Raw genomic sequence first — 23,170 nt, 5'->3', positions numbered from 1 at the left:
TCAGTTGAGTAGGAAGGCTGCTTAACAGAGTTTCACTGAATTGTGCCAACTGCAGTTAATCCCTTAGCATGATCTTCTGATACATATTTTCTGGACTACCCCATATCTGGTGGACTCCTGTTCTATGGTGAGATGAAACCCCAAACAGTCCTTCTGGAGAAGTAATATTCATTACAGCATCTGATGTGCAGAGATCTTGTTGAAATCACAGAGAATTCAATCTCTTTGCCAAGAGATACATGTTACACAAGCATGTATGTTCAACTTCATAACATACAATTCGCCTTGGATCCTTGCACTGCTGTAATATTATAAACTTGTTTTTTCCCACTGCATGCATGTTTTTCATGCTAATTTACACTCTAGCACTCTTTTTTTTTTTTTTTCTTGTATATGACTGAATATGGGAATGAGATTAACTAGCATACAGACATCATAGGGTAGGACTTATGTTGGGATACAAAACTAGTTAATAGTTACAAATGCAATTAAAGGTTAATTAATTCAGATAATCAGATGTAAAATTAGAAAAATCTTATAATTCTTTGTTTTTCAAATTGTGAGGTTTCTGTTTAAGGAGTGGTACCTTTCTTGTAAAAGAAAATCAAAATGGGCCTTTTTGATTGTTTAAAGACTTCCTAGTGTATACAAATGATGAAAGAAAGAAATGGGAACTATATGCTTTAAATACCAGGTCTAGTTTTCTGGAGGGTTTTTTTTCTGAGGGCTGGGTAGTTACCAGGATTCATGACTTATGTGGGACAAGAGGCTGATGTGGGACAAATTGAAGGAAGATTTATTTATATATTTGTTTATTTATTTAGGCTGCCTAAACCAATTTATTCATGTATACTTTCTCCATAAAGTGTTTAGTGCAACACAGTTTAATACTTCCTGTTTCTATGAATTTGACTGGAATATTATCACAGAGGGTGTTAATCTCATATGAGTAGCTTGTCAGATTCTGTGGCTTGTTAATGAAGGAGCACGAATAATCAATTAAGTGTACTCTGCATATTTTAATATTATGTAAAACATGATAAAAAGCAGTAAAATTCTGATTTCTTCTTGTTTTCAGATTTAATGAACTCTCATTGCAAACACTGTATGAGCATATGAGTTCAAAATGTCCATAATTATCTTTGTAAGAAGAAGAGAAAAGTAGTTTAAGCTCTGTTTCTGTATTGTTAGACATAGTTATTGTAGAGTCATAGAATCATAGAATTGTAGACTATGGCTGTAGCCCATGCAGTCTGTAATTGATCTATGGAGTTAAATAAGATGGGATTTCTGTTTTACTTAAACTGATGCACTTATGTGAACAGGAAGGTGGGAAGTAAAGTTACCTGTTACGGACAACTGTGAATTTTGTTATGTCATTTTTAATGGACATAGTTAACTTCCTTTTTATGTGGACAAAGAAGAGACACTGAGGATTTATTAGGCATGTTTTATATCATTATTCCTTGGATAGTTTTAATTCAGCATAAACAAATACTTCCTCTGAGCACAGCTGCACCTTCCTGCCTCTCTCAATGTCCCACTGCTTTCGCCTGTGCCCTTGCTGCCTGCCTTGCTAGCAATGGTGTTTGTATGGCTCCCTACTGACCTGGTGGAGGGCAATGATCTGGCTTAAAATGAATCATTTCATAAACCAGTTCAAAGCTATTGGTCCTTCAGCTTGGTTCAGGACATGTCTTCACAAACACATGTGGAAGCACAAAGCAGAAGAGTGGTGGGATGGGAAGGCGAGGCAGGAGGTGGAGGGAGGACCCAAACTGCTTGTCAACAGCCTCCTTTTATAGTACTTTAATCTGGTTGTGGAAAATACATAATTAGCAGGAGAGTGGCCATCTCTTTTTCAAGGAGCATGAAGTTTCTCTAACTCTGGCATTGGCCATTTCACCACTCCTCCCTTTCTCTCAAACTGAGTTGGCTTTTGTGTCAGGGTGCCCCAGCTTTGTTTAAGGCACAGGATAAGGACAGAGAAATTCAGGCCTGTGTTGGTGCCTTTTTGAAGCTGGATTTAGGCAGAGCTTTTCTGCCATGGTAAGACTGCGGAAAAGAGGAAGAGCAACCAGCCAGTTCTACCGTATTGTCTTCTATGATATTCTTTCCTATTCTTAACTTCTTTTGAATAAATGAAAGGGCATTGCAAACAAAATTTGCTCTAGTGCATTAGATTACACTCCTTGCTAGACTTTAAAAGTGACTGTCTTATGCTAGATTAACTAAAAAAGAGCTTTGTTCAAAGCATAAACCCATTCAACAATATTTAGTTTGGTATGTACTGGAAAATATCGAAATGCTTCTAAACCCATTGCTTTCCTGACTGTTGTCATCTCAGAAGTAAGTCTTTAAACCTGAAGAACACTGCTTCTCTTTATAAAGAGCAGCTGTTTTCTTTGCAGATACCTTTCTGTTTTGAGAGAGGTGTGAGTAAACCATGAATTATGGGCCTCTTCGTTTGTGAAATAACTTTGCAGGTTCATTTTATATAGAAAGGACGTGATAATACACTCTTTAGTTTCCTTTCACTAATGATCCATTTGGGTTTCTCCAAAGACCTTTGCAGGCTTACCTGGGAACCCTACATTGCAAGCTCTACTAAGTACAGATTTTTCTTTTTATAGCTTTTTTTACCTTTTTATGCTACACCTAAGTATATGAAATTTAAGATTGTCAGGTGAAGATAACTTAAAAAAACTTATATTTAATTTTCAAAAAATATTAATAAAGAGAACTGTTCCATTGTTTGTTCTTCATTATCTATGAATTCTGACAGTGGGTTTCAAGAGGAGCAGTGGGGGAAGGTTGTTTGTTACAAATATTATTTGGCAGAAAGTCAGTCATATTCTACGGTTTCATATGAACGATATCTGCTGAAAGTCAGCTACTTCTGAACCAACTCTGCTTGCTGTGCCTTAGCAACCATGAGGAAAAATCTGTTGCCACATGGAAACAGATTGGGATTCATGACAACACTCTGTATAACCAGCCACCCTCCACCAACAGTAGCATTTCATCTACCTAACACAGCACCCTTGTAATTTATGCTTAAAACTCCTGATTTAGACAGTAGCAAGCAATGTCAAATGCAGAAATTCAAGGTGACGAACTGATAAGCCAAATTGTTCAGTAATTTTGTCTCCCTTCCCCCACTCATGCCTGTCATGAGTAAGCACTGGCAATAAATGAGCTTTTACTCCTCCAGAAATCCTTCTTGCGTTGCAGGTTGAGGAAGGTGTGCTGGGCAGGTACAGCCCAGCTTTGTTCCAGGGTTCATGTTCAGATTGGGGCAACTGGAGGGGAAACTGTAATTATTACAGCCGCTTGTTTTTAACAACTCCAGCAGATCTTTTTGAAGACAAAACCCCTCAGGGTTACATTGGTTGTAACAGTTGCAGTAGCTTCTATCACTGGCGCTATCAATGTCATGGTTTGCAGTGAGAGAAAGAAATCTGTCTAAGAAACTTTACCTACTTTTTGATTTGTGCATGGAGTGAGAGGGAAGCCTGAGAGAAATTATGTAAGTACACTCGTGGTTTTCTTTAATTTTTCCTGAAGCACTGTATTGTTAGAGTCGAATGATTGGTGAAGAGCGAAAAGCATAAACAGGTGATTGCTTTTGAGAGTGAATTTGGATTCAGCCTTATTTGTGATCCTTTTCTGTATGTCATCTCTCATGGTTGGAACATGAGAAGTTTCCAGTATGGATACTTGTGGAAGTGTATTTTAGGCTTGGGTGCTTAGATGCTTGTTGAAAATCTGTCTGAATATATAATTTCCTTTGTGGTCACATTAGGCAATTTAGGATTCAGGTTTTCAGTGACTGCAGAATCCCCGTCAGGGAACAGAAATAATCTCATTACCACGTAGTCTGTGTTACACCATGTGCATTTCAAAATGAGATTTATTTTTTTTTCAGGCTATTCATATTTAGGAAGTAAGCCCTGGTAGAGCACAACACTGAAGCATTTGATTAATTTTACATATATCAAGTAATCCAATTTGGAATGCACAAGTGCTATCCTGAATTTTTTAGGGACAAAGGGATGCTGCCCTGAAACTATGAATAATTGTTTTCTTATATTTGTACACTAAAACATTCCTAGGACTGTTCAGCAGTGCGGAGTTGACCATGGGCATGTTTGCAAATGAAGCACTGATCAAACAGACAATATTGATGAGCATGTTGTAAACTGAAAACAGGTGAAGTTTGAGTGCATGTTTAGTGAACATTAAAATAATGTATCATTATTTCAGTAACGCAACCAGATAGAAAACTAGTTATTTGAAAAACTTGGAGTGGAAGCTTATACAACTTGCTGGGGGCAGGGGGAAGAGCCCTGATCTTGTTTTTTCTTTCTTCTTTTAATTTTAAAACGAATTCCTCTGTAAAAGATTTAGAAACAGGAATAATCTTGATTAATAATTATAAAAAAAGTCTTATTTTTGCTGTTATGTTTTTGTTTCTTCCCCCCCCCCCCCCTTGTGAACTGCACAGGGATGTCAAAAGCTCTTAGAAGAAAGGCAAAACATTTGTGGCCCATATTTGAAATTACTATTTTCCTACTATTTCCGCACCTGCTTCTGTAGTGCTACAGTGTGACTTCTAGCATAGAGAGGTTGCTGGCTGCTTCCGCTGTACTAAATCCCAGCTGAGGAAAGCCCTTGAACTGGAGCTCCAAGCACTCGTGCTTTGTTTCTTTCTGAGCATGATGGTGATTAAATTGCTAGCGGACATATGGAGCATTGCTGATGCTACTGCAACTGCAGTGCTGGCAATGGCAGAAATATGAGCAATTGTTGGAACAGTTTGGGCAGGAGACAGAGCACAAGCAGCTTGTAGGCAAGTCATCCTCTGAAGTTGAGATGAGGCCAAAGCAAAATCCCAGATTTAAAAATGAGGAGAAAACTCAAATGCATCTCCAAAAGTTATGGCTGAAAACATTCTCTATAGTTTCTTTAGCACTTGACTAGAACATTAACTAGGTTGTAGTAAATGCATAGGGAGTTGTTGTAGTGGAGCCAGTTCAATATTCTGCTCAGTAAACAACTACGTTAGCATCTTCCAGTAAGATAAAACTTGATCTTTCCAATGGAGACCAAAACATGCTTTCATTAGTGCACTTTGCTTGTGTAGCATGTTGTGGGGGAATTCCTTTACAAACCTTTAAGAAGTCAGTTTGTGCTCATATATTAAGATATTATCATCAATGTCATTGCATGCTTAACTTTAAAGAATGGCAGAAATTCTCAACTTGTTTAAAAGTAATTGACCAGTTGAAGAAGTACCAATTTAAACCCAGATATAAACCTTACATAGTAATATCAACCATTGGTTTAACTACTGCTTTTAAAAGTCTGACTGGATTATTTGATCCTTTAGCTTCTAATTCCATGAGCTGGCCATAAGAAATATTTTCTAATGGTTATTTTAAATTACTTGCTGATCACTTTTTCTAATCCTCCTGTTCTTTTAACACCATTATTCTACTCCCTGCATTTCCAGTAGTTTTAAATACCATAGTGAGCTCCTTTCTATTTTTTTCCCAGTTTATCTGTGGTGTATTCAAATTTGAATCCGGGCAGTCCTATTCCAAAACTTCTTCCTAGGGCATCTGTTCTAACTGTCCTCTCCTGTCACATGCAAGTTATTACCACAAGCTAGGATGCCATTCCTGTGCCACATTCATACTTCACCCTCCCGGTTCAACCAGCAGGGACCAGCTCCCTGCCTCTATCTTCCTGCATCCCCAGCAGGGAAGCTAAAGTTACCTATGCATGCCTACTCAGGTATGATGGGAAAGCCCTTCTGGAGGACACCCAGCTCTCTGGATTTGCTCCACATAAGATTTCCTGTCCCAGGAGCATATGTGCTGCCACATCCTCATCTTCTCCCTGAAATATGGCTTAACAAAGCTTTTCCTCAAGCAGATGAAGAGGCACAGGGGGACACCGGGGTGGCAGTGCCTAGAAAGCAGCAGTTGGCATGGGCAGCAATAGCTGTTCTAAGGTAGTTTACATGAGTGATGAGTTGTTTGCTTGATGACTCATTCTAAGAGTTATTCGCAAATGTATTTTGAATTAGTGTGTGCGTTAAAATAATTTGGGAGGAGCAGCCTGTATTTACCAAATGCCTTCAGGGAGGAGTGGTGTTTCTCTCCTCATGGCAGCCTGAATTTTGGGGTTTTCAAACAAAGCCTGGAGCCCTGATCCACTCCATCTTCATCCTGTTTCTGGAAGGGGACTGCCCTTTGTTTGTCCCCAGCAGCCAGTCTTCTGAGCAGAGGTGTGCTCAGTGGTTAAATATTTATTGAGGCAAGCTAAAAAAAAAAAAATCCCAATCATACGGTTTCGGGATTCCACAAACAGAATTTATCCTGTATTCCTTTTTCCCATTTCAGGGCTTAAATTCCTTCTCTCTCCCCTGGACCAAAGCTGGCACTGTGTGGTTTGAAGGATAAACTAGCAAAATTTTTTTCTGAACAACCCTGTTGTTCTCAGCCTGTTCTCACAGGGAGGTAGCTCCAGCCCTCTGATCATCTTTATGGCCCTTCTCTGGACCCACTCAGGAAGGCCCATGTCTTCGTTATGTTGGAGGCCCCAGAGCTGAATGCAGTAGTGCAGGTGGTGTCCCACAGGAGTGGAGTAGAGGGTGAGAATTACCTCCCTTGACCTGCTAGCCATGCTCCTTTTGATGCAGCCCAAATGCCATTTGCTTTCTGGGCTGTGAACACACATTGCTGGCTCATATTCAGTTTTTCATTCATCAGTACCCCTGAGCCCTTCTCAGGCTGCTCTCAATCCACTCATCGCTTAGCCTGTATTCATGTTTGGTATTGTCCAACCCAGGTGCAGGACCTTACACTTGGCCTTTTTTGAACTTCATGAGTTTCATATGGGCCCACTTCTGTTGCCTCTCAAGGTCCCCCTGGATGGCATCCCTCCCCTCTAGAATGCTGATCACACCACAGTCATACCACTCAGCTTGGTGTCATCTGCAGACTTGCTGAGGGTACACTCAATCCCACTGTCCCCAACAATGTTAATTAATACTAGTCCTGGACCCCTGAGGGACACCACTCATGACTGGTCTCCATCCTGATATCAAGCCATTGACCACAACTCTTTGAGCTGGATTATCTAGGCAACTCCTTAATCCCCAAGTGGTCCACCTGGCAAATCCATGTCTCCATTTTAGAGACAAGGATGCGTGTGGGTCAGCAGTATGAAAAGCTTTGCTCAGGTCCAGGTAGACGACATCAATTGCTCTTCCCTTATCCACCAAAGCTGTAACCTTCTATAGAAGGCCATCAAATTTGTCCTTTTTGCTGAGTATGGTCTTATGTTGTGATATAACTGCCCCTGCAGCAGCAGCATTTTCCCTGGCTGAGGCTCAGCTGTCCTCTGAATGCCAGGGACCAGGACAATGCAATGTCAGGGTCTGTAGTTCCCACTGGCATCACTGGAATTAACTTGCTGATTACAAGTTAAATAACATCATTAGCACCATCTTGGGAATGGAGCAGAGAAGGGGGAAATCGATGTGTAAGCTTTTACTGTACTGCTGCAATGAGTAAGCCTTGTTGAATGAAAGACTTGGACAGAAACCAAGTGAAGTGGTGTTATTTAAGACTGCTGCAAAATCAAGGTGTTAATGATGTGCTGGCTAGGAAAAGTAAATGGGATCTGAGGTAATGTTACATGCTTACAGCATCTTTGTTGGGTATGAGAGGGAAATTAAGCTTTTATGTTATAGTATTTCTATATGGAGCTACTGTTTTTCTATGGTTCCTTGTCACTTCTCTTGCCTGTCTAAAAATATGGTAACAGGAATATACAGGGGGAAAAAAAGACAGGTGGTGCTACAGAAATAGGTTCTGTGATTCTGTAATTCTTACAGGGTGTGAAGGATGTGATTTGTTTGTTTGTTTGTTTGTTTTATGATTGCAATATACCAAGTGGGAATTGGATCCTTCTCAAAATGAGGGATTAATTATGCTGCCTACAAGTTGGAATAATATGAGGGACCACCACACAATCCTCTTATTGTGCTGCCAATACTCCTGCACAATGTCTTCTGTTCCACTTCCAGACTTCTTTTAGGCAATGTTTATTTGTGTCTTTTGTGGCTTGTAGTAAGATAGAAGTTGCCAGCAAGCATCACAGTAGACAATATCTTGTCTTTGAACACTGACAAGATATGGAAGTACCAGGGTGAGTAAAGTTGGAACAACCTGGCTCTGTTTGCCTTCCAGAATTTTAGGTTCACTGTTAATTTTATAACTTTAAATTCCCAGGCTTTATCAATCAGTGGTACGGTTTTGGCATTTGTATTTCCCTGCTGTGAAGAATTATGTATCATTTTCCTTTCTATCTCCTCAGACATTAATCCTCTCTAATTTCTTTTGGTGGTCATTTATTCTCAGTTACATAAACCAGAGCACAACATCTGCCTTTTCATTGATTTGTGTAATTGTATTATGTGTCTTGTAATCTCTCCTTTGTAAGGTAAATAGTCACAGTCTTTTCTGCCTCTTCTCATATTAAAATTTATCCAGATCCTTTATTATTCCTACTAATGTTACTGTCTGAATCCCTTCTAACACTGGGGAGTCCATTTTTTGAGATGCTGCTGTCAGTGCAGCATGTGTCAGGGTAGGGACAATGCTGCTCTACATTAAAGCAGTGTTACCTTCCCATTGTTCACCACTTTATTCCTCATTTATCCTATGTTTTTTTAACTTCAGTTAAGAATTTCATTTGCGAGAGTTGTCTTCCTTGAGAAGTGTTCTGTGACCCTGGGGTGTTTTTACTAAATTGATAAAGTTTGCTATAAGAGCTATTAGAGCATGTGTAATTACATTTTCTCCCTCTAATACATGCTACTTTTAATGTTGAGCTCATCATGATACTGTCATTTCAGCCAGCTTTTTCTAGGTTTATCTTAAAATTCTTCCCTGTCATTTTTGGTCTTTCTTGACCCAAATAATTGTGTGTGGTCTACAGATTTTGCCACTTCATCTTTTTTTTCCGTCTCAAGAATAAATGTAGTAAAAACCCATAGAACTGAATTTACCAAACCTCTTTCCTGATGTGTGAAAAAATTATTTTGAGACTTCGGTTAGACTACACGGATGATTTGATAAATTCTTTTTATTTAGTTTTCAATAGCTAAAAGACCTAGACTGCTGCTATACAAAAATCAGAACAAAACTAAAGCTCTACCAAATTGTTTTACAGACCCTGTCCAGAAGAATTTCAAATCCCTACCTGGAAACTCCTTCAAACAAGGTATTTGTCAAGCTTCTTCTTAATCCTATTTCATCAAACAACATACTAGGAATCATTTTGCTTTGATTCAGCCTCTTACTTGTAGCTTTGAAGACACTTTTGAACGTGGCCTGCCATTAAATCCAGTTAACAAGTTATAATCTGTGTGTTAGAAATTGTCTTCTTCTAATACTGAATTTGCAAACTGAATTTTTGTGGATTCCAACATGCACTCACTTCCCAGACATTTAAATGATTGCCACTGCTTAGCTTACCTTTGTCATATTTGAGAGCTTTGCATTTGCATGTTAAAATACTTCACTGTCTCAGAACTATTTTGTATTCCTTGAAAGATTTCTAAACATAGGAAACAAAACAGAAAAAAAAAAGGTGATACTGCAGCATTGGTTTCTTTCAAGTTGTTACTGATGTGTTTTACTGGGATAGTGAGGAAACATCACACATTCCTCAGAAGCCTGGGTTAAAGTGGTGCACAGAGTCCAGGTGGAGTACGGTTTTATGGAAGATAGGGTTGGGTCTTGTTTTGATAGACACATAGAATCATAGAATGGTTTTGGTTGGAAGGGACCTTAAAGATCATCTAGTTCTAGCCCCACTGCCATGTGTAGGGACACTTTCCACTACATCTACAGCCTAGAGAGAGAAGGTAGAAATCAGGTGTAGGGAAAGTCAGAGTTCATCCATTCTGAAAGACCACATCCTCCTGGCAAAATACAGATCAACTGACTTGTAACTATCGTAGGACACCTCGAAGGATTCTGAACAACATCAAAAAGCTATGAAATGGTGTCAATGTGTATTAGGGTTGTATTAAATTGTTTAACTCCAGTAAATATGGAATAATGTGGAGACAGTGTTCTCACAGGAGAATGGATAATTGATACATAAACTCTGAATAATCCTAAAAGATACAGCAAGGCCGTGAGAGGCCTGAGGAAGCTTAAGCAACTGTGAGAGGCCTGAGGAAGCTTAAGCAAGCAAGGTAAAAAGAAGCTGTAATTCACTAAGTTAATGAGAACTGTGGACGGTTGGCAAGCTTTCAAGGTCAAGTTCTCACACCTGTGCTTAGCCAATTATGTGTTAGTTGCTAAGGGTCTACAAGACATGTATCCAATCAGCATATGCCAAATCACTGTAGGTGCCTGTAAGAAATGGTATATAAGGAGTTAAAGCTTTGTAATAAATTGGCATTCGCTGATCACATTGATCGTTCCTGCATTGTCAGTGACTCCCGCGTCGACAGAATAATGTTTAATTTTAACTGTATTTGTGTGGCTTTGCAAATAGTGTGTGTCTGCCTTGCTAAAATAACACTTGTTCTCATTCAGATTTATCTGTTCAAAGGTAAAACTGACATATAGTAAAACCCTTGCTTTCCTAAGGCAGCAAATGTACAAGTAGTCCAGCCCATGGAGGGGATTTGCAATCCATGATGCAACTGAGTATGACAGAAGCTGGGGTGCACTTCCTATGAGGCTTTCATAGATCATAGAATGGTTTGTGTTGGAAGGGAACTGAAAGGTCATTTAGTTCCAATTAAATGATCCAGCTCAATGATGCCATGGGCAGGAATACCTTCCACTAAACCAGGTTGCTCCAAGCCCTGTCCAACTTGGCCTTAAACACTGCCAGGGATGGGGCAGCCACAACTTCTCTGGGCAACCTGTGACAGTGTTTCACCACCCTCACAGAGAAGAATTTCTTCCTAATATGTAATCTAAATCTACTTTTGACTGCTTGCTTATTATTTAGCTGGGGATAAGGCATTGCTCAGAGAGAGAGATTGGACAGGGGCAAGGCAATTTACTACAGGAGGAATAAATCCCTGTTTGTCACAGTTTTCAATTTTTCTTTTCATTCAGATTTATGGAGAAAGTTCTTCCTGTGCTGGAAGAGCTCTCAGGAATATTTTTACTCTACAAGCGTCTGATCTGATTAAAGACAGGGTGTACCTTACTGGCATTTGCAGGTAACCTGAGACCATTCATTCTAATCAACTGAATGGGTTTTAATTGCATTTGTCTATGCTTCGATTTGACAAGAGAGTAAATTCTAAGAGCGAGATTTTGTGTGTTACTAAGAATTGAAGCTATTTTCTAAAAAGTTCTTTAAAAGCTCATGTGTTTCATGTCTTTTCTTATGTTACTTTGTCAGTTGTCAGAAAGCAGCAGTGGCCCAATTGTATGTCCGTTAATTTAATTGCTTATGGTTTCATATAAAATTGTGTCTGTTATTTTGCTGAAAAGAAAGAGTATTAAATTCAGCCCTGTCTGGGAGTTACAAAAGAGATTAATTGGACTTCTAAGATTTAATTACACAGTGATTTTTGCATGTAATTCATGGAATATTTCTGTAATGATTTGCCATTTGTGTTGCATTACAATATAAAATGCTTCCTTCTGTTTTCAATTCTGCCAGAATATGTAGGTCTCTGTTATAGTACCATTCATTCATATCCATATTTAAGAAACAGCCATTGCTTTGTTTTTAAAAATATAAATTTACCAATAATATGGAAGATGAAGTACATTCTAAAGCAACACTCAAGGTTTTACACATAGATTTTGTAGCTGTATTGCTTGTGCCTGTGCTTGGAAAGGAAATAAAGTCCCGAGGTTAAAAGCTATATTTTGTTTAGCTTTTTCCATCTTTGAATGACTGTCTTTAAGCAGCACAAATTGATAAAAATATTACATATTGTTAAGTGTGCTGCATGAATTAGATATGTAAGGGAACTTACTTATCTAACACTAGTTCCCTCGTAACTTGGAGCATCCCCTGAGGCTTGCCAAACTAATTTCTTCCCTTGAAATGAATAGGATTATAGAAATTAGTAATTGAGATAAAGGGTTTTCCCTGCCGAACAAAATGATTCACTTTTAATAGCTTTAAAAAAGAGCTCTTTATTATAAAAGAGCATTTTAACATTACTGTAGTGTAAGAAGTGATGTTTTGCTTATTTTCAGGAGAAGCTGTGTTGGATCAGAACTGGTAGACTGGCTTTTGGAGCAGTGCCCATTTGTTAAGTGCAGATCTGCAGCAGCTGGAGTGTGGCAGCTCCTCCTGGATATGGGCATTATATTATCAGGTCAGTCTTGATAGTATTTCTAGCATGGTGAAAGCTATGAATTTCTCCTGTATAGGGTAAATAAGACTCATGGTTTTGATGGAAGAGGAAGGAGGGAAACTAGAAAAAAGCAGATCCAATTTTCTTGCCAGTTTTTTATTTTACTCTCTCTTTGGTAGGTTCACCTCTGTGGTCTTTCATTTCATAAATACCAAAGATGAGTCTCTTTTAGCAAATTTCCTTCCTTTTTCTTTTGCAAATGTAATTGCTTATTACTAACCATGTGTGTCTTTTCCAGCCTATTTTTTTTTTTTCTCTGCAAACTCTTTTGGGTTTTTCACAATACAGCAACTGTTCAGTCGCTGCAGGTCATGGCTTCACTGGATGACTTCCCTAGCTATTAGTGATTTTCCCTTTGTTCCAGGTTCATAGGGTTCCCATGTACAAAGACTGGACACCAAACATGATACAAACAATCAAATGTTCTAGTCTGTTTATTGAGTTATTAGTGCAAAGCAAATACATATATTAATGCAAAGCAGGTTACATACATTCCAACCCCTGTTTGCATGGGGTACCGCTGAGCAGGAGAAGACGATGAAACATGTTGCCTCGTCAGAGGGGTGGTAGGCAGTGCATCATCAGGGTGTCCCCCAAATCAAGATGTGCATCTGGCCTTCTCACCTGTCTGTCTCTGCATAGGTCCTTATATCCCCCCTGGGGTTGGAGTGGAAAATTACCAGTTGCAACATCAGTCCAGATGTGGCCAGCGTGTGAACTGGTGTAAGACTCCCTTTTGCTAACAGCAGTGTTAACTCCCTTATTTCCAAGCTTATGTTCCCACAACCTGTGCCAAACAATACTTTTCTATTTTTGTGTTTCACCATGGACCATTATCTATTATCAGTGACATACCCTTCCTCTCCCTGTTTTTCATAGTTTTAGATTACAATGGATTGAGAGGGGACTCAGCTCCTTGAGACAGTGGTGATGCCAGGTTCCACCCATATGCTCCCACCTTCCCAACCAAATTTATGGGTTTGGTGCAGCTAATGTGTTAGGCATTAATTACACCAGTAACCAAACTCTGGAAATCTGATGGACTTCACTTTGTAGCTTTGTAGCTGTAGCTACTGAGGTAGCTCAGCTCAGAGCATACCCCACCTTGGGATCTGTGCTAGACACTTAACATTTCTCCTTGTGAAAGGTGAGATGTTATGGAAGATTTCCTCTTACGTTCACTTCAGCCTTTTCTGACATATGCTGATGGTATGTCTGATCATGCAACCTCAGCAAGGGGTGAATGACTCTCCCAGCAGAACGTTGTGCTATTGGCTTTGGACCTCATTCTTCAATCCCAGCTCAATCCTGATTTTGCCAGGAAAGATGCTGTTGTAGCAGCGCATCATCTTACCCAGGTCTAGTTCACAAATCCAGCAGCCCTGAATTTGAGGAGAAGCTGGGATAATTAGTAGCTGCATCTCCATTATTGAACTTTGTTTATTAGTGCCTGGCCATTAATGAGGACAGATTAGAAACCAATGGAAATTGAGGCTCAGAAATCTGACTAATGGAAGGTTTTTGTCTTCTAATTCTGAACTGCTCCAAAATTGATTGAATACTCAGCAGTCTTAATGCTTGAATTTCAGGAGCCTGGAATTCTTCAAATTGAGTTTTTGGGGTTTTCCTGTTTGGGTGCACGGAAGTAATACTACAGGGCAAGATTGCTTCTATGCCAAGTTTATAATCCCTTTGCCCTGTATGGTGGCGCAACTCAGCATTAAGGTCAAGAGCAACACAGAATGAGGTGAGGACACAGAACCCTTACATGGTAAAGGTTTACAGGCTATCTAATGTTAACCTTTTTTTCCCCTAACAGTGGACAGACAACTCTGTTTTCAAGACACTCATGCTTTCTACCAGTTCTCAGTGGATGAATGTACCTACCTATTCTGTGAATATGAGAAAGAGGAAGGATGGAAGAACGGAGTAAAGCTCCTACTTCAGCTACTGCCGTTGTCTCCTGCCAGGATTGACATGTGTAATCTGTAAGCATGCATGTATAGCTGTCTGCAACTTTTGCTGACTGTTTTGTAAGTTGCTGTCTTGTAATGACATTGTTTGCCTCCAAACCACTGTGCAAATGAGACAGCTTTCTTTTCAGGGTTGGCAAGCTTTCTGAGATGGGCTCTGTAATTGTGGGTAGATAAACTAAGGCACTCAGTTCAGGGTTTTTGGTGTATTGTGGTTCTTATGCACTAGCTTGCTGACTCTAGCTTGCTAGATTACCTTGGCAAATGGCTTTATTATTTATCTTTTTTTTTGGTCTCCTATTACGTTCCATTCAGAAGTTTGGCATGAATTTAGCAGCAGCCATGCTGTGGAGCTGACGGACTGGTAGACCAGATTCCCTTGTGCTGTGTCAGGATCAGCCATCAGATGGAAAGAGGGAATGGGTAAAAACGTGGTAGCTGATTTTTGCTGGCTACTGCACCTTTGTCAGAGCTCTGTAATCTCACATCATTATTCCTTTTTCAGAATCTACCTTTTAAGAGTTTCACTTCCTATATGTCTCCTCTTCCGCCTGATGCTGGATACCTTCTGTGCTGATACAGCTGCATCCTAATGTTGCCCATTTAGATCAGCTAGAATGAAATCAGAGTTATCTCTGCCACAGTAAGAGGCCAAAATATGGGAAAAAGGTCTTGGTGAGAGGTCTGGAGGCTCGTGATCTCTCATGCATTAGCAAATCAGCTGGCCTAGGTAGGCAAGTTGGGTTAAATTCTTTCATTGTCCCTAGCATGATGAATCCTCAAACCCAGTACTTATACTCTGAAGAACTATTACTCTGCCAGTGATAGGATTTATTCTCTTTGATGTCAAGACAAAACTTTCTTCTATAAGTACTTTCCTTCTCTACAAGTTAGATTTTTAAAACACATTCTCTCAAATAAATGTCAAATGGAAATACTTTAAAGGAGCACCAAAGTCCCTGTAAAGCTGTCTCAAGCCCAGCTTCTTAAATTCAGACATCTTGAGCTGGTAGAACAAAATCTCAGTAATTTCTCTGCATGGCTCAGGGTGGAAACTTGATTTTTTCTAAGCAGATGATGCATATGAGAGAAAAACGTTGAATATTTTTTTGCAAATAGAAATTCTTTTCTTCCAACCTATGCTGGTGCAAAGCAGTCTGGCTGTCCCTTAAATATGAAGGTGATTTTGTCCCTTAAATATGAGGGAATTTAGTTTTTCTCATTATCACTGGAAATCAGTCCACTTTTCATGGTTTATGACTTCTCATGCAAAGACTTTGAAGCAGAAAGAGCAGATAGTTTATATTAATGTGATACGTGAAGGATGCTGGAAAGGAAAATGCATTGAAAACTTTTTAGGTCTGAGTTTACAGTCTGCCTTGCAGTTTTATCATTCCAGTGCAACTGTCATTTCTACTGGAAGATGATCCCTGTCACATGAATTGAACAATTATTCATTAATGTACATTTCCAGCTCCTTCTGCTCACATTATTCAAATTTTCATACAAGTTGTAATCTCTTTGGGAACATTATCACTGAAGAATTATTTCATGGAGGGTTTACCTGTCAGATTATGAGGGTGCTTTTTAAAAAGTATAATACATATATAAAATAAATATATAAATATATATACATATATATTATACATATATAAAATATGCATATACAAGAACTGAATTTTAAATAATGACATACTCTTGAGGGACAGTAATATTAAAGGGAAAGGAGGCTTTTTGGGTTCAAATTTCTCCATTCTCTATGCAAATAATACACTGTTAATGCACAATCTGCAAGAGAATAGATGTGATGAGGTGTTTGTTGAAGTTATCTGTTCTAAATAAACCTATATACTCTTTGTATATATATATGTATGAAGAAAGAGGGCAATTCTAAAACTCTTGTTGCACTGAGTGTTTGTCCTTTCTCAAGTAGATAAGCTACTATATGTTTTTCATATCACTAGAAGCATAGTGTTTCTTATGTTTGGGTTTTTTGTGTGTTTATTTTTCTGTCTTAGTTTTTCTCATAGTCTGTATTGAAGGCATTAATTCTGTGTATACATAGAGATGAAGAAATACTTACTTTGTCAGATTGCCTGCTTTTGATGAAGTCAGAAGTGACTGCCTGCTTGTGCACCAAAAGGCAATGCTGAACATCTCCTGGTGGTCCCAGGAGCCAAATGAGCTCTGCCTCCTCTACAGCAGCCTTGTGCTTGCCTGGACTGCTGGCTGCATCAGTGGATCTCTGTGGAGTGCCATGGATCTGCTTTCCATGAAGGAGTCTGTAGACCTGAGTAGGCAGTAGCAGCTCTGGGAAATTCCTTCAGAATTTCTTCTGGAAACCCTGTTAAATAAATGTGGCCTGGTCTCAACTTGCTGTACAGATCTGTGAAGTATTTGCATTTGCTTCTGGTCAGTATTAGCTGTGTTACTATATAGTACTACAGTAAGTTCTACAATGAAAATAGCCTTCTGAATCCTGAGACATGCTTGCAGTTCCTGAATAAATGTTGCCTTTTGACTCTGTCAAATTCCCTACACACTAAAGCTGCTCATACTAAACTGAAGGCTGATGTTACATGTATTCCACAGGACTGAGCTGCTGTAAATGTCAAATGAGATGGGACTAATGCAGAAGTTTCTTGAGGTAATTAAACACCCTGTTAATCACACAGTTACTCTCTTATTCACAGAAAAGTATTGAATATTGCAGTAACCTGGAAACAAAATGTCTGTATTGAAAGCTGTGCCATGGACTTCCTTGCAAACTTGAGCAATTACTTAGGCTCTCATCCAGTGCCTCTTGAATTCTTTTCAAGTGACTATAATGGTTTTGTATCAGGTTTCTAATCTTTGTATGCTTCTATATCCTTTTTTTGTAAATGAAGGTGTTTATAACAACACCTAATTCCCAGAACCACTGGTAGACTCAATGAACATTTCAAGAATGAATTGGGTACCCTAGACTGTTGAAATGTATCCCATAACTTTTTTAATTATTTGAAGAGATATTAACAGGGGATTTTTTTCTTTATCTCATATTCCTTGTTATTTTCTTTTCTTTATATTTTGCACTATATTCTGTATCTTCTGTCCTGCAATAATTTACATTTTATTAATTTCAGAAAAGTAATTTGGTTTAAAGATAAATAGCTATAATGGGATATTCATTTAGTTATTGCCTTATGGAGTTCCTGGAAAGCTTTTGCTGAATGCAAACAACTCTCAGGTATCCATGGCTCTTTTATTGTCACTGTAGGTGGAGTGTAAAGCTAGCATAGAGACATATGCAGAGGCTCTGTATTGGAAAGTTGAGGTCCAAGACGAGGACCATCGGTGTATCACTTTTGCTTCCTCTGTCAGTGGGTTGGGAAGCACTGTAGTTGCCTTCATGTGGTGCACTACTGTACACCAGTGCAATTATTCCAGTACCAGAAAAAGCGTGCTGGGCCTGACTTGCCTCTAGAAGCTATACAGCCTTAGTCTTGTTCACCAGGGGTTTGTAGCTTTGTACCAGCCTTACTAGCAATTAGTCTGCCCTCTTTTGAAAAAATAGGGTGATATCTGAGCTGATTCAGTTCCTCAGCATCCATTCATTCTTACTTTTTTCCATTAGCCTGGGTATCACAATACACTCTTCCTCTTTGATTATGGACTATAATTTTTAGTATATTGATGGTTTCATAAGTATTGAATTTCATATGCAGATGAATGCTGGGATTATTTTTAAATACAAGATGAAGTGATAAAGGCCCAAGGTGGAAATAGCTATGCTATATGCTGTTTTGAGTTTACAGATTGCATCTGTGGCTGTGTCTACTGAGCTATCTTCTGTCTCCAATTTAGAAGAGCCAAGTCCTAGCCTGCTTCTGAGAGATCAGAAGCGATCAGATGTGTAGGGAAACATAAGCATCTAAAGAGGTCAGTTATTTTAATCTCATTCTGAGTTATAAAGTCTGAATAAATCAGTATTTGTAAATGAAACTGCATTCATTTATTTCTTTTGGGTTGTTTATAACACTTAAAAATGTTAACTCGCATTTTTCTTTGCATACGAAAGGCAGTTGTGAAAATAATCAATTTCTAATCTGATTTACTATTTTGGTCTGAATATACTTGTCCCAGAATGAATGCATGTGTTGTTCTGTGTTTCTGATTTTATTTTTTTTTATCAGGGAAATAATTTTTTTTTCTTGGGATGTAAGACATGCGATGTAAGAACCACAATATACCAGCTGCATATTCCAGACACACTGTCAGCTTTCCCCTTAAACACATCAAGGCATATGAGCAGTTATTTAATTTAGTCAAAGATAGACGCTTCTGCTAATACCTGGGATTTACAGCAGCTGCAGTTTTGTGTATCTGCTTAGTTTGCTGGCATGTCACGCTTCTTGAAAACCATGAAAAGTAAAGATCTCAAGGACATTTTCTTCTCATAGTAATAACCCCATCATATTGTCATCTTTGTTACAATTGGCTTCTGAAAGGCTCATAGATGTTTTAATGATGGGAATTAAACTGGTTTAAAGAAAAACACAGAAACACAGTCCTATCCCATGTACTGTCCAGAGCAGCTTTTGTGTGGCTTTTTCCATATGACCAGACTTCTGTGACAGTTTCCAGAACGATTCTTCTTGTACTGTCCCACTTCTGCAAAGACACATGAAGTCTGTCTTGTGAGTAGCTGTCAAGATACCTAACAGTGTTCTCACCCATTGCTTTAATTTGTTAATTTATGGCTTCTTGATGTGTTCTTTTCATGTTCACATTGTTATTTATTTATTTATTTATGTAATACCAAACTTCATGTGTCATATAATGATTTTGATGTTGTCTGCTTTTATCTGTGTGAGCTTATATTCCATAGGTGTTACTTCACACTTTAGCTGGTGGGGGGGCAGATGGAAAACTCTTCGGTCTGTTGATGGAGTTTTTTTTTAGCACAGCAAAATACGAACTCAAATAAGCAACTCTGAGTTAAGAGTATCCTGCAATCTTCAGTTATTCATCACATTTTTATAGCTGAAAAATTCTCTCATTGTTTTACGTTAGTCCAGTCAAAAGAGTTCTTGACAGCAGAGGACAAAGGGTATACTCTTGTTGTTACTGACACAATTAATTATTGTCATGTTGTAGTCAGCATTTTCATGTGGAATGTCAAGAAACCTTTTACCTTAGTGCCTGTGGCTCCACAGTTTCTTCCTTTCCAGGAATCAAAAGATGTTGAAACAGAATGAAAGAAATAATAAAATCTTATTTTTATTTTTTTAAGGCCTGATCACAAAATAGAAGATAAGGCAGAAACCAATGCCGAGATTCTTGCTCGTCTCAGTTCTGCGGTAAGGTCACTGCATCAAAGTTTGTACTGATCATGTTTGAAATGTTGTCATGTTTTAGATCCTTTCAAATTAAAGACTTGGTCTTAGTGAGCAGGTGTTTGTAATACAAACTACCTTTTTGTATCTGAAAGGAGGAAGCTTTATTGAGTTCTCACTGTGCAATTCTAAAACTATTATAATCAATCCAAGCAAGGTCTGTTGCAGCCTGATCTCTTGTAAACTGTGCTATTCATGGCCCAGGAGATACCAGTTTGGACGATCATTGTGATTTTTCTGCCAGGTAGCTTACACTCAGATCCTCTTGGTCAACTGATGTCAGCGTAAAGACAACAATGGCATGGGATAAAAGGAAGAGAAAGGGCCTCAGCATTGCTGGCATAGATTATCATAAGCTTCTGAGGAGACCCACCCAGGAAGCCTGGGTATCTGTCTTTTCAGCTATATTTAGCCTCAATGAACTCCCTCAGAATAAACAACAGCTTATCCTGTCTGTGCTAGAATTCGATGCATCTTATTTATCTTGTAAGATGCTTGTTCTAATAAGCAAACAGAAATGACTTCAGAAGGTTAAGCTAGATTCACTCAATCTGATGTAATCTGCATGATGGTACAGAATGCACCCTCAGCAAGTTTCCAGGTGATGCAGAACTGGGAGGAATGGATGGAACAACTTATCCTTGACTCCATTTCTAGGCATATCAAGGATGAGGGGGTTATTAAGAACAGCCAACATGGTTTTATGAGGGGGAAGTCATGTTTGACCAACCTTATAGCCTTCTATGAGGAAGTGACTAGGTGGAGGGATGATGGTAGAGAAGTAGATGTGGTTTTTCTTGATTTCAGTAAGGCATTTGATACTGTCTCCCACAGCATTCTCATAGATAAGCTAAGGAAGTGTGGGCTTGACGATCAGGTAGTGAGGTGAATCAAGAACTGGTTGGAAGGAAGAAGGCAGAGAGTAGTGGTCAATGGGGCAGAATCTAGCTGGAGGTCTGTGACTAGTGGAGTCCCTCAGGGGTCGGTGCTGGGACCAGTGCTGTTTTAATATTTTCATCAACGACCTGGATGAGGGAACCGAGTGTACTCTCAGCAAGTTTGCTGATGACACTAAACTGGGAGGAGTGGCTGACACACCAAAAGGCTGTGTTGCCATTCAGCGAGACCTGGATAGGCTGGAGAGTTGGGTGGGGAGAAATTTGATGAAATTCAACAAGGGCAAGTGTAGAGTCTTGCATCTGGGGAAGAACAGCCCCATGTACCAGTACAGGTTGGGGACTGACCTGCTGGAAAGTAGTGAAGGGGAAAGGGACCTGGGGGTCCTGGTGGATAGGAGGATGAACATGAGCCAGCAATGTGCCCTTGTGGCCAAGAAGGCAAATGGCATCCTGGGGTGCATTAGAAAGGGTGTGGTTAGTAGGTCAAGAGAGGTTCTCCTCCCCCTCTATTCTGCCTTGGTGAGGCCACATCTGGAATATTGCATCCAGTTCTGGGCCCCTCAGTTCAAGAAGGACAGGGAACTGCTTGAAAGAGTTCAGTGCAGAGCCACAAAGATGATTAAGGCAGTGGAACACCTCCCTTATGAGGAGAGGCTGAAGGAGCTGGGTCTCTTCAGCTTGGAGAAGAGGAGATTGAGGGGTGACCTCATCAGTGTTTACAAATATGTAACGGGTGAGTGTCAGGATGATGGAACTAGGCTTTTTTTTCAGTGATATCCAGTGATAGGACAAGGGGCAATGGGTGTAAATTGGAGCATAGAAGGTTCCACGTTAACATTAGGAAGAACTTCTTTACTGTGAGAGTGACAGAGCACTGGAACAGGTTGCCCAGGGGTGTTGTGGAGTCTCCCACATTGGAGATATTCAAGGCCCGCCTGGACAAGTTCCTGTGTGATGTACTCTAGGTTACCCTGCTCTTGCAGGGGGGTTGGACCAGATGATCTCTTGAGGTCCCTTCCAACCCTTGGGATTCTGTGATTATTTGCCATTCAGAGCAAATGACAGGCTGGAGAGATGTGCCAACAGGAATCTCATGAATTTCAACTAAGGGCAGTGCAATGTCCTGCATCTGGGAGAAATGACCTCATGTTCCTCTACAGGCTAGGGACTGACCATCTGAAAGCAGCTTTGAAGGAAAGGACCTGGGGGTCTTGGTAGACACTGGGTTGAACGTGAGCCAGAAATGTGCCCTTGTGGCAAAGAAAACCAACTACTTTCTGTAAGGCCATTGTCCTCTGGCTGAGGAAGGTGATTATTCTCCCCTTCTCAGAACTGGTGTGACACACCTGGAGTGTTGGGGCCAGTTCTGAACTCCCAGTGCAAGAGACATGTGGATGTTTTATGTGAGTAACCATGGAGATGATTAACTGAGTAAAGTATCTGACTTACAAGGAGAGGCTGAGAGAACTGGGAACTAAATGTGGAGAGCAGAAGGCTATTGGAGGATCTCATCAGTGTGTATAAATATCGAATGGAAGGGAATAAAGAAGACAAAGCCAGATTCTTGTTGATGGCATCTTGTGACAGGACAAGAAACAGTGGCACAAACTGGAATTCAAGAAATTCTACTTAAACATGAGAAAAACCTTATTTACTGGGAGAGTGATTGAACAGTAGAACAGGTTACCCAGAGAGGTAGTGGTCTCCCTCCTTGGAGGTATTCACAACTCAACTGGACATGGTCCTGAGCAACATTCTCTAGCTGACCTTGCTTTTGAGCAGGGGTTTGGATCAGTTGACTTCCAGAGATGCCTTTCTACCTCAGCCATTCTGGGATTATATGGTTCAGCAAACATCATACGTAAATCATGCTATCAGCAAAACATGGAATTAGTGCAAGTTCTGCCTTGGATGTGTGAGAAGGTACAGAAATGAAATTGAACGAAGTGCGGTAACACCGCCATGAAAAAGGCATGAGGGAGGATAAAAGCTATCTTAAGTGAAATGAATAAAGCATTACCTTGAAATAGCTGAAAAATTGAAGGGAAGGAGAATGTGTGCTCTCTCTTATCTCTTCCAAATATTGCTTTCCCTCGATATAATAGACAGGAATCTAAAGTACTCACTGTGAGTATGTGGAGAGCCTTTATGTGTTATATGTATAAGGGAATTCAACCACTCAGCTTGCACCACTCAGCAGAGGGCTGAACTCACCAGGATACAGGTTCTCACTTTTTTTCCTGTCAGCTTCAGAGTTTGCATGGGAAAAACGGTCCTGTGAGCAAAGGCTGGAAACCAAAAATGAAGTTATTAGCCTGCAGTGTTTACACTGTCTTGATTTTTGGCTCACATGTATTTTGTATAGAATCAAGCCAGTCTTCCTTGAAGAATTCAAAATTCAGAGTCCTGTTCACAATACTCTTCAGACTATTTTTTCGGAAGTGAAGAAAACCCCACCCCAAACCTTATTTCCAGCCCAGCACTAAAGCAGTC

General features: G+C 39.6%; 1 protein-coding gene across 1 annotated transcript in view; it reads left to right on the top strand.

Moving 5' to 3' along the window:
* The window catches only part of RAPGEF5 (Rap guanine nucleotide exchange factor 5), a 160,583-nt gene that overhangs the window by 14,077 nt on the left and 123,336 nt on the right, over positions 1-23,170 (top strand). The window contains exons 2-6 of the mRNA XM_061347737.1: positions 9,250-9,300; positions 11,163-11,269; positions 12,267-12,388; positions 14,247-14,415; positions 19,676-19,742. Of these exons, the coding sequence (XP_061203721.1) occupies positions 9,250-9,300; positions 11,163-11,269; positions 12,267-12,388; positions 14,247-14,415; positions 19,676-19,742 (516 nt within the window). The remainder of the gene's footprint in view (positions 1-9,249; positions 9,301-11,162; positions 11,270-12,266; positions 12,389-14,246; positions 14,416-19,675; positions 19,743-23,170) is intronic.

This window comes from Neopsephotus bourkii, unplaced genomic scaffold, assembly GCF_033783945.1.
Source record: "Neopsephotus bourkii isolate Nb327-2 ecotype Australia unplaced genomic scaffold, CSIRO-AGI_Nbou_v1 NB_323, whole genome shotgun sequence".
Taxonomy (NCBI): Eukaryota; Metazoa; Chordata; class Aves; order Psittaciformes; family Psittacidae; genus Neopsephotus; species Neopsephotus bourkii.
Note: the sequence above shows the minus strand (reverse complement) of the source record. Positions and strands in the feature narration are given on the sequence as shown.